At 37.5% G+C, this 15,715-nt stretch overlaps 1 protein-coding gene across 3 annotated transcripts in view; it reads left to right on the top strand.

The window, feature by feature from the left end:
- The first annotated feature begins 479 nt into the window (after positions 1 to 479).
- Positions 480 to 15,715, top strand: part of CCDC152 (coiled-coil domain containing 152) — a 30,535-nt gene continuing 15,299 nt past the window's right edge. The window contains exons 1-5 of one of the 3 annotated variants that reach the window (XM_004737942.3): positions 608 to 828; positions 1,180 to 1,340; positions 2,664 to 2,757; positions 4,519 to 4,624; positions 10,481 to 10,549. In XM_004737942.3, the coding sequence (XP_004737999.1) occupies positions 1,210 to 1,340; positions 2,664 to 2,757; positions 4,519 to 4,624; positions 10,481 to 10,549 (400 nt within the window). In that variant the 5' untranslated portion in view covers positions 608 to 828; positions 1,180 to 1,209. The other 2 variants (XM_045079521.1, XM_004737943.3) reach the window with 2 other exon arrangements.

Below are 15,715 nucleotides of genomic sequence, written 5' to 3' on the forward strand. Positions count from 1 at the left end.
TTAAAAACTGGCCCAGGATCACCCGGCTGATAAACAAGAGTTTGGGGCTGGAATCCACACAGAGTCTATGCCCCTAACCATTAAGTTACCAAGATAAAGCTTTGCAGGTGGGAGAGCAAGATCCATCGCCAACCCTGGACCGCATCTCCAACACCTAGCACAGCCTCTGGTACCTCATAAGCCTATTTCGTAAGTTTCTCGAATAAATATCGTTTATTATTTATTGATTCAACAGCGCTGACTCACTGATCAACTTAGAGCCAATGTGATTTATTCTTTGATGGCGAAATAATTATGGATCTGGCAGCCACTGGGTGTCGAGTCCTGTCCTAGAAACTAGAGGAAACATCTTAGCGGCACGCGCCAGATGCTTGAGGGCGACCAGGGCCAAGGAGGTAAGGGAGGGGAGGAGGTGGAACGCGGGTGGAGGCGCAGGTGGGGGCAGGAGGAGGGCGGGCCCGTTGCTGCGGGAACGGACTTCCGGGGAGGGGACCGCCGTGGGGGGCGGACCTGCACGCGGAGGAGGAGGAGGAGGCGGAGCCGGCGTGGGAAGCCGGGGGGACCTGTGAGCCGACGCCAGGACGCTCCAGGCTTTTTGTCGGTGGGTTCGAAATTCCCACGTTGCCCTTGGAAGTTCTTTTCTTCAGCCCCTCACAGTCTCCCAGCCCCTGGCAGCGCTTTGACCCAGCGACTCCCCGCGGCCCGGAGGTGCACAGCCCGCAGTCGAGCTGGGCTCCTCTGGCCGCCGGGACGCGGGTGGAGGGAGCGGCGCCCCGGGGCTGCGACTGAACGAATTCCTGGAGGGCAGCGGGGCGGGGAGAAGAGGAGGTTCGGAGCCCGTCCTCGGGGCGGAGCACAGGCCCCTCAGAGCCCCGTGAGGGAAGGGGGACCGGGAGGCCCCACGCTAGTCGGCAGGGGGGGTGGGGTGGAGGGCGGGGCAGAAAGTGGGGCTGTCCCCCACCGGAGGGGATGTTCGACGCCGGGCCGCGGAGCTCCCAAGTCAGTCTCTGCTTCTCACCAAAGAGACAGGCCCGGGATCACCAGCTTGTCCCCTCGTTTCAGGGGCAAGAAGGCCGCATCCACTGCAGAGAGAGGTCGAGGAAATTGGAGGGGGCGGGAGGGAGGGAGGCTCTGAAGACCCCTCGACATGCACCCGAAAGGCACCCGGTGGCTTTTCAGCCCGTGTGACAAACCCCCACGAGGAAAAGCATGAATATGGGCGATGGTTTTACAAAGAAAAACACTCCCAAGAGTCTCATCAGAGCGGAGGAGTTGGGAGATGATCAAGCTGAAACTAAAATGAGTTTAATTCAAGAGCTGGGATCTGAGACAGAACCGAAGTAAAAACCTTTTTTATTTACAGTGTTAGGAACCAAAAAGAAAAAAAAAAAAAAGTTCGGAGGGAAAATTTTGCGTTAATTACTTCAAATTATCCTGTAGTTCGGTTAAAGAATAACAGTTTATCAAATAGTGATTTTTAAATTTTACCCCAAAAAGACTTTTGCTGGATTTATTATGGGATGCTATTACAATTATTCCTCTGCTTTAAAGACCACGTTGTAGCTTCCGAAGGGATTTTGTAGTTTTACTTGAAAATGTGATGAAGGATAATAATTCAATAAACTGAAAATATATAGCTAAAATTCTCTCACTTAAAAACCACTAATAGTTGTTAATGACATATAATATCAAAAAGAGAAAGGAAATGGGATTTCTTTGCGATGTAACAAATTTTAGAGCAACACCTGTTTTGAGGGACCTCATTTTAAAGAAGAATATGGCCCCTAAAATTACTGTAAGGAATTACTTTAGGAATTTACTTAACTTTTACTTTGGACTAGCTGCCGCTGCCACTTTCACACACCAAGCACTGGCACATGTTCTTTCCTCCGTCTATAACGACTACATTTCAAATTTGTAATTTCTCCTTCCAGTTTGCTTGTGAAAAGCCTAAAGACCAGTGTCCCATACTTTTAGACTGTATTAATCCTAATTCTTCTAGACACCCCCCCATGTAAATGTTGGCAGTTTTGCAAAATTCCGTTTCTTCATCCTGACTGGATAAGTTTACCTCTGGAATTCTGTCGAATTTCTTATGATTGGTTCCATAGAATTAAAACTCATTCTTCACTTAAACAGTTTGGTTCTACCCAGAGGAATTTCGGGGACAGGAGCATACATAATTTGGTATTACCAGGAAATACAGCGAAAAATATTTGTGGCATGATAGTTAAATATTTTAAATGTCTTAAAATAAGAATACCTATATTTAAAAGTCGCACATCAGATTTAATAATACATCAGATTTTAAGTCCTGTCATACTGATGGCCAGATGAGTTGAACAGAGGCATAGTTTTTTGTGTAATAGGAACAAATAACTTCTACATATAAACATAACATTGCACTAGTTTTAGATTTACTTAGAGAAAACTTGACTGGGAAAGTCAAGTGGAGAGGAATGGGGAAGACTAAATGCATTTGACTGTTATTAATAATGAGTATAAGAAAAAATTTCTGAGTGCAGTGGAGCTCAAGTAGGTGTTCCATGGGTGAAATACAGAAACTTCATGGGTGAAATACAGTATTTGAGTTATTACCATTATTATAATGCTTTAGCTTTTGTTTATTTCATTTATTTTTCATCTTATTTACTCTTCACTAGTTTAGACATGAGTGAAAGCAGCGAAGAATGTGTGAAAAAGATTAGCAGTGTGAATCTTGACAAACTTATAGATGACTTCTCACAGATAGAAAAGGTATGTAAAGATATAAAACAGTTGTAGTGTAAAAGGAAAAAGTGAAACAGATTTTGCCAGTGGAAGGAGTTGGGGAAAAAAGAAAAATGTACCAAAAAAGATAGTGGAAATATATTCTGCTAAGTCCCTTCTTTCTCATTTTTAAAATCCATATTTAAAATATATTTGATTTTGAATCATTTATACTAATACATCAAAATGTTCCTGGGACAAGGAAGTAGTTGATATTCTTTGGCTACAGTTAAAGGGGAAATATATACTTAAATGTTCAAAATGTCCATAAACCCAGAAATGTTTTAGTAAGAATTGAAATAGACTCAATTCTCAATGTATTGCCATTATGACTAACTCATTTTTTTTTTTTTTTTTTTTTTTTTAACTTTGTCCTATCTGGTCCTTTTGCCTTCTCTTTTGCCTAAAAATGGATCCATCTGAGGGATGCCTGGGGACTCAGTGGGTTGGGCCTCTGCCTTTGGCTCAGGTCATGATCTCAGGGTCCTGGGTTGGAGCCCGCATGGGGCTCCCAGCTCATCAGGGAGTCTGCTTCCTCCTCTCTCTCTCTACTTGCCTCTCTGCCTACTCTGTCTGATCTGTCAAATAAATAAATGAAATCTTTAAAAAAAAAAAGATGTAGGTAGATAAGTGAAAGATTTGAGGAGTGAGTTTGTGAAGCAAAGGTGGGAAGAGGAATAATATCTACCTCTATTTTCTCTTATCATTCTTCTCTGTTCCTTCTATTCCTCTGCACAGTGTTGTATGACCATAATAAAATATATAATCATGATGATGGTTATTTTGAGGTAACATTAGGAACTTTTTTAAAATGCTAAACTTGAATTTTCTTAACCAAGTGATTTTTTCCAAAATAAGAGAGAATAGAGAAAGAAATAAGAGGCATTGTTGGTGGCAAAGGAATTGATGCAAAGTTTTTAGAGATTATTCAGAAATATCTATCCTATCCTTAAATATTTTAAATAAAAAATATCGATTTCATGTGAGTGGTATTGTGATTGTATTAAGAATTTTATCTCTTAGAGATACATGTAGATGATGAGATTTATGGGTGAAATAACTTAATGTCAGGGAGTTGCTTTGAGATAAACTGAGAAGCAGAGAGAATAGGAAAGTGGGTAGAGATATAGATAAAATGAATTGATGATTTTTGAAGCTGTTCCAAGGGTATATGGCAGCTATTACATGATGCATAAAGATACCAAAAAGATGTTTATTCATTGTGTTGTTTCCACTTTTTTTTTTGCTACTATAAACAAATTACAGTATACTCATAAACAAAACTCAATGAAGCTCTTAAAAAGAATGAAGTAGACCTTTATGTGCTTATATGACATCATCTTCAAGATAACTGTTCGAAGTGGAACACCCAGGTGCAGAATAGAGTATAATATGATCCTTTCCTAGAGTTGTAGTCATAAAGTATTTTGGAAATATATGTAAGGAATTGTTGACCAGAGGACTGTGGATTAAATAATTGGAAATAAGGGGATTCAAGTTAAGTCCTACTGATTTTCATAACTCTTTATAACTGTTAGTCTGTTTTAATTTTTTCTCATGTTACTTTTAAAATTAAAAATAAATTAGGAAGTTGACTTGCATAAAATATATGCCAGACTTAATTATTAGACTTTTAGGTATTAAATGGTTTGTATTTTCATTAGTCTTCATGTCATTAGGTAAAAAAATAAATAAATAAAAATAAAATAGCAGCATTGCTCTGGTAATAATATGTTATTTCTTCTACAGAAAATGATAGAAACCAGTGGAAAGAATAATATACTGGATATACAGTTGGAAAAAGCTAACTATTTGTTAAAAGTAATGCAAACAAAGGAGGTCTCAATTAAAGAAGGTTAGTTCTTTGCTGCCTAAAGAAAGGCTAATTCTAATGAGAGTATTTTTTGGAAAACAGTGATTAATATTGTACCATATATTTGTAAAATATTTTAAATTCACATAGAGCTTTCTGGGCTATCATTTCATTTTATCCTTACTGTAGCCCTGATGGATAGGATTGGTACTACCCCAGCCACCTCAGTAATGGAGAAACACTGAATGAAAGAGGTCAATCTATCTCAGGCCACAAAACTAAGAAATGGCAAATCCAAGGCTCAAAACCAAGGATAAAAATAACAGTTGAATTCCTGCCTCACAATTACACCAAAAGAAACTTCAGATGGGTCAAAAATTTTAGGGCCCAAAATGAGCTGTTCTAGTCCAAAGCTCTCCCTTTACTTCTGGGACAGCCAGGCCACGTGTACCTCTAAGCTTCCAGCCAGCTACCTTCCCTGCCGTGGCCCTGCTCTTGGTCTGTCTCCTTCTTTGCCCACCTCCTGGCCTGCCAGGAGCCTGAGAGCCTGGGTTCTCTGCAGGACAAGGTGCTGCTCTTTGAGAATGTCACCTTGCTTTGAGGCACAGTGGTCTGGGACTACACACAGATAAACGAGTTTTAGCTGCACCGGCAGCCCTAAGGCCTGGTAGTGCTTGGCTTCCCTGTGCAACCAGTTCAGGGCATCTGGAGAAGTCAAGAGTGTCTGAATTCCCTCAATTTAATCTGGTTGCGCAGTTCAAAACTGCAAAGGTTACCAAAAACAAGAAAACTCTGAGAAACTATCACACCCAAGAGGACCCAAACAGACATGATGAATTTATGTCCTGTGGTACCATGAATGGGATTCCAGAATAGAAAAAGAACTAAGGTAAAAACTAAGAAAGCCTGAATAAAACATATATTTTACTTAGTATATCAACATTGGTTCATTAATTATTAAAAAACATACCATACTACTGTCAGATGTTTATAGGAGAAACTGGGCATAGGATATTTGGCAATTCTCTATAATACCTTCCTGATTTTTCAGGATATATATTTAGTAGAAAACCATACTAAAAAAAAGTGGGGGGAAAAAATGAAACCACAGGGAAAAAAAAAATAGAAGAGAATATGGGTTTTTGTGGGGCTTTTGTATTTGTTTTTTAGAGCAGAGAAGGCCTCTCCAAATGTGACAGTCTTCTGATTAAATAAATTATGGCACATTTATTTGAAATACTAAGCAGCTGATAAGAATAAAGTAGCTCCATATGATATAGAATAATCTCCAAGATACAGTAAATGAAAATAACAATGTTCACCACAGCATGCTATCATTTTTATGAAAATATCTTTGTACACACAAAACATCCTCTGCCTTACACAACTGTGTATCTCTAGAAAGGTAAGCAGCAGCACCCTGGTAACAGTGCTTGCTTTGGGGGAAGGGAGGCTGATTAGCCTGGGGCCAGAGATTGGAGAGAGAATCATTTTTCACTATATTACTGTGTTTCATGTGTATTTATTATTTGAAAAAAATAATTAAATACCTTTTAAAAATCCAGTTCTACTTATTCTCAATCTGATGGCCTTTACACTGGATAATACACAGAAGTAAAAGAAATAGTGGGAATAACAGCTTACAGAGCCAAGTGTGTACTAGTTCACTTAGAGAGAAAAAACTACATATATGATTAGATTTCAACAATAAAGAATGAGACCATCATATTGTATTTTCTGCATTTGATACCAGATAAAGAATTTCCGCCAGTTCAAGATGATAATTAGTATTGAGAGCCAAGTGCCAAAAAAACCTTTTCATACATAATTGTATTCAACATTTCCAAGTGCTTTGTGAAATAGGTAATGTTCAAATTGCTAGTTAATGGCAAAGCCTAAATTTGAGCTCAAAATAAACATGTGTTTACTAAATTATACAATAGTATAATTAAGAACTAGCTTAATATTCTGAATGCTAATTTTTAAAAAAGATTTTATTTATTTATTTGACAGAGAGAGATCACAAGTAGGCAGAGAGGCAGGCAGAGAGAGAAAGAGAGGAAGCAGGCTGCCCGCTGAGCAGAGAGCCCCATTCGGGGCTTGATCCCAGGATCCTGAGATCACGACCCGAGCCGAAAGCAGAGGCCTAACCCACTGAGCCACCAGGCGCCCCTGAATGCTAATTTTTAAGAATAGGACAGTATTCATTATAAAATCCAACAGAAATGATGTGGGTAAATATTTGCAAAAAAAAATTTGTTAAAAATGTTTGTTAAATGTTAGTTAAAAGCCATTATTCTAAAATAATGAATGGTGGGGCGCCTGGGTGGCTCAGTGGGTTAAAGTCTCTGTCTTCAGCTCAGGTCATGGTCCTGGGGTCCTGGGATGAGCCCTGCATCCGGCTCTCTGCTTAGCAGGGAGCCTGCTTCCCCCTTTCTCTCTGCCTGCCTCTCTGCCTACTTGTGATCCCTGTCTGTAAAATAAATAAATAAAATATTTTTTAAAAATTAAAATAAAATAACGAATGGTATTCTACCTTATAAACAGTTTTTATTGAACCAATTTCCTTTGGGGGAAAAAGTGTCAAGAGAGCCACCTTGTGTTCATATTTTGAAAATACACATTTAAAAAAATCTAGAGTTTCAGTTCCAGGGTTCTGTTTCCAATTTGCTGATTATAGTTGGCCTTTGAAAAACACAGGTTTGAACTACATGAATCTACTTATAAGCACATGCTTTTTCATAAGTACGGTGCAATACTGTAAAGGTATTTTCCTTGTGATTTTTCTGATAATTTTCTTTTCCCTAGCTTACTTTATTGTAAGAATATAGGCTATAATACATAGCATAAAATCTATTAACACATATTTTGTGTTATCAGTAAGGATTTATTCAACAGTTGGCTATTAGTAAAGATTCCAAACTTTATTTTTTTTTAAGATTTTATGTATTTATTCACGAGAGACAGAGAAAGAGAGGCAGAGCGAGAAGCCCAGTGGGGGACTCGGGTCCTAGGACCGTGGGATCATTACCTGAGCTGAAGGCATATATGCCCAACTGACTGAGCCACCCAGGTGCCCCAAACTTTTTTTTTTTTAAGTAAACTCTACATCCAAAGTGGGGCTTGAACTCACAACCCTGAGATCAAGAGTCACATGCTCTAAAAACTGAGACAGCCAGGTGCCCCAGTAGTTAAGTTTTTGAAGAGTCAAAAGTTGCACTCAGATTTTCAACTGCACAAGAGTCAGCTGCTCTAAGCCCCATGATACTAAAGGGTCAACTGTACTGAGATAGCTTCAGCCACCGTATTTCATGAATTGCTGGATTACTTCCTCTAGAAGGCAAAAAGAGAAATGATGGCAGAATCTATGCCTCCTTAATTTTTTTTTAAGATACTAAGTAATCACTACATTCACGGTGGGGCTCACAACTTAGAACCCTGAGACCAAGAGTCACATGCTTCACTGCCTGAGCCAGCCAGGCACCCCCTTAATTTTCTAATCGTCGCAGCTAACATAGCAACATATGAAGTAGGCTATGTCAAATGTGAATTAACCATCATTCTGTTACTAGGGAATACCAATGAGGGGGGGGAAAGCGGGGGGGAATGGTGGGAACTTTGAGTAGGTGGTAGGGATGGTAGAGGGGATGCATGGAGGAGTGAAAAACCACAGTAGTAGAACCTTTTATCTACATAAAGGTTTTAACTCTACAAAACACTTTCATTAGTTGAAAAAAGTACATAGAGACTTGGTGCAGACCTCTCAATGAAAGGCGAAGTTTTTCATTCTCCCCTCACGGTAGTGGTTCTTTCCTTCAGTCAATAAATAAAAATACTATTGAACACCTATGAAATAGTCACCATGTTAGATGACAGAAATATCAAAATTAATTAGAAATGATCTTTACCTGAAAGAGTTCATTGTCTAGTGAGAGAAGCCACAATCAACTAAAATGAAATGAGCAAAGGAAAGGAGGTGTATACAAATTCCTGAGAGACAGAGGAGACCAATAAAAACAATAACAGTGTTGAATGTTTGTGAATAAATTCAGAAAGTATCGTTTTCTCATTTTGTTGTCAGAACCATCATACATATAAGACTAGTCTTATATGTGAGGGAGGAAGGGAATTATCCATAGTTTTATTTTACAGATAGAGAATGTAAAGATCAAATAGGTTAAGTAGATTGTCCAGGGTGTCATAGCTAGAGAGTGAAAAAGAGGAAACTCTATTCTTGTCCCTCAGACTCCCAAGTTTCATGGTTTCATCAGCATATCCTATAATTCCTAAGGAAGTAGTGAAAAGCAGATTAACAGCAGGATTTGAGATGGGGAAAACCTATGTTCAAGTCCATCCTTTCCAATTACTCTGGAATCCCGGGCAAGTGACCGAACTTCTATGGGTGACTGCCCCCATCTTTATAAAATCAGGCTAATAATACCAACCTCTCAGAAGCATTTTGAAAACTAATTGGGATAATGTTTGTAATGTACTTAGTGTAATGCCTGGCAGAGTAAACATTCAATAATTGGTATTTTTATACTAGATAACTTTTTATTATTAGATACAAATACATTATTTAATATTTAACTATCAAAACAGATGCTTATTGTCTGTTTTAACTATCAAAACAGACAAAACTAGAATGTCAGTCAGAAGAATGTCATATGAGTGCATACTGGCTGAATGTCCATCTTTGGCCTCTAAAACTGAGGGAAAGAGAATAAAACTCAATATTTATTAGCTGTTAAGCCAAGCACATTTGGTTGAAATTGTCCTACTTTAAAAGGAAAAAAAAAAAGGAAAATTGTCCTTCAGCTTTACAAGTTTTAAGATTTTAAAGATATTAATTTACTCTTGTGAACTTTTCATCACTATGTATTTAGCTAGTATAATTGTAAACTTAAACTAGTGCAACCTGTGCTCCCGAAGCTTCAGTAAAAATTCAGTAGGAATCACTGTCAGAAAGAATCTTTCTCTGATTCTGTTTCTGCCCTCTTTCCAGGGCCTCTAACCAATTCATATTTTCAGCACTCTTCTAGAGTGCTCCTAGGCTGGTCTTCTTTGGTAGTTAAGTTCGAGTCTTTACTGCCTGACTGCTGGGGTTCAAGTTGTAGCTCTACTAATTAACTAGTTATAAGTGTGACCTTGGGCAATTTACTAAACTTCTGCATGTCCGTTTCCTCAGAAGTAAAATGAAATAAATATTAGGACCTACCCCTCAGGGTTAGGAGGGCTAACTTATTCAATATTTGCAAAGCACTTAAAATAGCAATATAATATGTTATTTTCAGACCAGAGCTTTACCAACCTTTTCTTGCTTCAGTTTACTAGAGTATTGCCTGTCTATCAGTCACTCAGCAAATATTTATGGAGTGTCTGCTATGGACCACAGCTACTCTGAATACTAGGAAGAAATGTGAACAGAACGGAAAATAGTCCCTGATATCCTGGGGCTTACAGCCAAGTGGACTGCTTGACTTAGAGAAGTTTCCAGCTCTTTTGCTACCCACTAAAGGCTTATCTATTGCTAGTTATAACCAAGAGTATATTGAAAACTTATGTTCACATGACAGGGTGTAAAAGCTTTCAGTGAAGGCCCCAGACATATCCAAGTGTACCTTCCTTCTAGGGCAAATATTTTTAAAGCATATGGAGTGGGGGATCCCTCCTATGCTGAATTTATTGTAGGTAGAAAACTCATAACCAAATCCCAGGATGTACTTGACTTAAAGGGTGATTAAAAAGTACTTATTAAATTATCTTTAAATTATCTACTTTGAGATTGCTAGTTGCCTTAAGATCTCATAATTGTCAATTAAGTATTTTAAGCCTTTCAACTTTGTGACAGTAGTTTTAAAATAAAAACAATTTTCAAATATGTCTTTCATATTTTAGAATGTGCTACTCTTCATAATATGATAAAAGGGCTACAACAGACCATTAAATCTCAACATGATTTGAGAGGTAAGTTAGAAAAAAATCTCTAAAAATACGTTATATTTGAGTAGCTTTAAAAATAGAGTTTTTACATCACTGACCATAAGTTTCTTCTAATCTGGTCTTGTTAAATTCATCAGCTAATGACAAGACTCCTCACCAGCAAATCATACTTTCCTAAATTATTAGGAAATAAATACTAGGAGCAGGACAATTCAGTCTGATTCTGACAGGGACATCAAGGGGGATGTTTTATAATTGGTCATAATAATTCTATTATTTTCAAAAGTTTAGGAATATATTTATTCTTGGTACTCTTGGTCTTTAAAGACCTTGTGTTCAGTTTTGAAGGGTATTTTCTTACTAGTAGTTACATGATGAATATACTACTCAAACTGCATGATAGTTTCCTACTTAATTTTCATCATAAATGAGGCTATGTTTGTGTAAATGAAGCCAACATCTCCACTTACCTTATTTTTGCTAGTCCTGCTAACCCAATGTGCTTGTTCATTGACGAAATGCGCAAAGCAAACAAGTGTTTTGTCCTGTTCTGATTTAACTACAGTGCAGTGTTTATGGGATTTTCTTCTACTATATTGGTGATTAGATGAAACTACCTTCAGAGTCCCTCCCAATATAAAATTCACTTCAAACAAGAATTTTTCATTTTAGTCATCTTTTTTATCATAAAGTACTTTACATATGGAGGTGAAACATAATAATCTTACACATCATTTATTTGCTTTGGCATGTTATTCCTTATTGTTTTTTGAATGTTCTAATTGAGACTTATCCTTAAGAATTACTCTTAGTTCTTACTCCCCCCACCATTGTTTTACCTTAAAATATTTCCTCAAGGGTTGATGGAACAAATATAAAAATTGTACTAAAAGACTTCACATTTACACTGTCAAAGCAGCATCTGCAGTACAGAAAGGATTCATTTTCCTATCGATACACCACTAAAAGCTGTTGTGGAGATCAGGGAAGGTAACAGATAGGGAACAACACCATCTCCAGTGCCTGTTCTTTTGGCTGAGTCCCTCAGACTTCTGATCCCCTGAGGTCCCACAGATTTTCACTTTTTGGCTCTAGCAATCTGCTCACTTTTTTCAGCATTTGAATCCCACCCCACACCTAGTTTGGGCTTTAATTTTCCCATCTCAATGCTGAGATTCAAAACAACTTTTCCCTTCTCTGTGACTAAATAAATACACCTCACTGCATTTTAGAAGTTGTGAATGTTCATAATGCTTACAGTCCTCTTATTCTAGGATTCAAATGGTATTTTTTTTTTAAAGATTTTATTTATTTGTCAGAGAAAGAGAGAGGGAGAGAGAGCGAGCACAGGCAGACAGAATGGCAGGCAGAGGCAGAGGGAGAAGCAGGCTCCCTGCTGAGCAAGGAGCCAGATGTGGGACTCGATCCCAGGACGCTGGGACCATGACCGGAGTTGAAGGCAGCTGCTTAACCAACTGAGCCACCAGGCGTCCCAGATTCAAATGGTATTTAACTTTTTCCAGGATTTTGTTCAAATAAAACATCTACCAGAAAGTAAAGTTACTTTGAAGCCCCAGAAAGTTAATGTTTAATATATTCATTACTGAATTACAATTATTTTTGTAAAAAAGATATCAAATATTGATCAATGGTCAAGGATACAATCTTTTCACAGGTATAATACCCTCTCTTAGAAGTAATGTGTGTTTGGAGTTTAAAGCATGGACATGCGTCCTTAGAGTATGATTCATCACAATATATCAAATGATAGGGATTTTTCCTATATTATATTACTGTATATTATATTATATGCTAGTTTAGGAGAACCTCAGTAATTCATTGTATGAAAGATAGTGTCATTCTGCCATCTAGCTTATGGTTAGTTGCTACCAGGGCAAAGAAAACAAGATTCAGAGATTTTTGTTCATTAGAAGAGAATTCAGAAATTTAAGAATTCAAACACATGGGGGTACCTGGGTGGCTCAGTTGTTTAAGTGTCTGCCTTTGGCTTAGGTCATGATACCAGGGTCCTGGAATGGAGCCTGGCATCAGGCTCCCTGCTCAGCAGGAAGCCTATTTCTCCCTCTCCCACTCGCCCTGCTTGTGTTCCTTCTCTCGCTGTGTCTTTCTCTGTCAAATAAATAAATAAAATTCTTAAAACAAAAAACACTTCAAACACATGGGCAGGGTGTTGTAGAGAAAAGAAACACAAGAAATCAGCTGCAAATCTAGAGCTTCGCTAAAATCAGTGGAATTCAAGCTTACTTTTGCCAATTATCTCTAGATAATTTCTTGCAATTTAATATTGCCTTTTTTTTTCCTTGTCTGAACTAAACCTGAATAACTTGAATGTATTTAGGCCCATACTCTATCAATGTAGGTTTTCAGAAAGACATTGATTTTGTACAGTAAAGCTGTACTATACATAACAATCAATCATAGTAAGCAAAATGATTAATCAAAATTGATCACTGATCAGAATGTTTTAAAAGGATAATAGCACATGATTGAGTGCTATTCTATGAAAGAAAAATCTGAGAAAGTAAGCTAATCAAAGATTAGTTTTCTCCTAAAGGAAAAAGTATTGCTCGAATTAAAAGTAGTTTGAAAAATACAGAAATACTTCTTTCAACACAATTTAACATATTAGTTTCTATTATATCCTTGGAAAAATGCTACATTTATATAAGTACATTCTATGTGGGGAAATGATCTACTGTGAGTATATACTTCAGAACCTTCATTATTTAAAAATTGCATCCTTCCAAAAGAGATTTGCTAAAGGCACATTAAAAGAAACCTAAGCACAAAACCCATAAACAAGACCAATTACATAATTTGCAGGGCCCCACGCAAAAGTGAAAATGTGAAGCCCAATGTGCAAAAGTTAGGGGAAAAGTAACATTACAGGTTCTAAAATATAAGCTCTCTGCTTGGCAGTGAACCTGCTTCCTTCTCTCTCTCTCTGCCTGCCTCTCTGCCTACTTGTGATCGCTGTCTGTCAAATAAATAAAATCTTCAAAAATAAATAAATAAGGTTCTAAAATATAGAGCTTTTTTTCTTCTGTGGTCTCTCTCAACTTGCCAGGGTTTTGTACTTTCTGTTAATGTTGCTCTAGGCAAAAAATAAATAAATAAAAATGTTTAACTAGGAGCATTAATATTACCATTCATCTTTATATTGTACATGCCAGTTTTAAATTCAAAGATACGTAATTAATTCACAAAAGCACACAACTAATACTTCATAGCTTGTATATGCACATGCACATCTGTTTCATTCTTACCACAATAGTGAAAATGCTGCACAAAACTACCTAAATCATTTATTATTCATTGTACTTCTTGGTCCCTGCACATTGTACCAATACTGCCCTCCTTCACTTCCCAATGAACAAAGAACTAAAAGGAAAAGGAACTATGAATTTTCCTATCTTTCTCTTTCCTTTCATGTCATCCTTTTAAGTATAATAGAGGGAAATAACAGAATTAACCAAGGATATGATAGAGCTGCTTGGTCATTCATGTTTCTTAGAATGCTATTGCTTTCTTTCTGCATTTGAAGCAACTTCTAGGTCAAAAGAAAATGAGGGCCCTTGCTCACTTAGTTGTAGATGGAACATGTTTACCTTGTACTTTACCTTTGAGTTTTGCTGAGCTCCCAGGCATCCTAAGTCCACCAGAATTCTGTGCTCCTGGGGCATTGCAAATACAGCGTATGAATGTAGTGGCAAGGAGCAGTGGCTGTGGACAATGCCCTTACCTTCTCTGCTTGCACACATGCTCCATTGTCCCACTAGAACTTACTTAAAAATGTAAGTTCAGAGACCAGATTATTAAGTTCAAAGACCCAATTGTTAAGAAAGTCTAGACATTGAAGGCAGGATGTTAAAGAAAGGATAGCCCCCTTCTGAGGGCAGGGTCCCATGCAGCTGCACAGATTGTACACGGATAATGCAAGCCCTGCTGATGATGAATAAGAAGAGAGTTAGGTAAATACTTTGATCAGTAGCCTAACTGAAAGGGTAGTTGCTTCAGTATAGCACAAAAGTTAATACTAAATCTAGAAACCAAGGCGAAACAAAGTAAGACAAAGAGCAACTTGGGCAGTTATATAACTATTAATTTCCTATTTAAAAAATGATAAAATAAAAACACTCAGTTAATTAAAAGACAAAAACTTTTCCAGGAAATGAGTTAATGCTGCTGGAGGAGAGTTCCAGTTTAAATCAACACAGCCTTAATTCAGGCAACCATGTAAGGAACTTTAATGTACAACTATCTAGCTCATTATGGAATGAAATTATTACAAAGCTAAGCAATTCAATCATCAATGACATTTAAAAAAGCCAACTCACTGTAATCATATAATGAATACAAAGACAATGTACACTTATGGACCTCCCAGTTCAATACCAAGGGAGAATAACTAATTTTAGAAAGATGTATCACAAGATTTAGAGTCCAAGAGAATAAAATGAATTTTGCCTAGGCCAGAGAATATCAGGACCAGGCGGACTCTACAATGATTCAAAATGCTATTTGAATTTACAGATACTCCAGCCAGAGCAGCAAGAGCCTTACACCTCAAGGAGGTAGCCAGAGTGGGAATCCGTATTTGAAAATCTAACCTAGACTCTGGTAGGGTGATGAAAACACAAGAGTGCCAACAATAATCTATGTTGTTTGTACTACAAATGAAAGGCTACATAGAGCCAACTGAAGTGTAATATAATATTAAGGAAGTTAGCTATTTCTTCAGTAGATGGATTTAGTTCACAGATAAGTTCTTTGGTTCTATTTAGCATAATTATAAATGTGCCTAAGTCAGATAATATGCAATAGTTTAACATTTAGATGGGTTAATCAGTTTTGCTGGCAGAGGGAAGATTTCTTGTTAAAATGTCAGTTTTCCTCAAGTTAATATATACATTTAATTCCATTTTAATTAAAATTCTAAACTGGCGATGGGGGAGATTATATAAAATTTTCAAGCTCATTTGACAGAAGAAACAAATAAGAAAACTGAAAAGTAAGAAGAATGTGGAAGAGGGGGAGTTTTGTTACCAGGTAGCGACATGCTCTGAAACTGCTGTAATGAAATCAATATGGTATTGGCATGGAAATTGAAACCTACATCCCCAGAAAGAATAGAGAACTAGATTCTAGAAATAGGCCCAAATATTTGTT

This window comes from Mustela putorius, unplaced genomic scaffold (assembly GCF_011764305.1).
Source record: "Mustela putorius furo isolate JIRA1106 unplaced genomic scaffold, ASM1176430v1.1 tig00000407_pilon_pilon_pilon, whole genome shotgun sequence".
Taxonomy (NCBI): domain Eukaryota; kingdom Metazoa; phylum Chordata; class Mammalia; order Carnivora; family Mustelidae; genus Mustela; species Mustela putorius.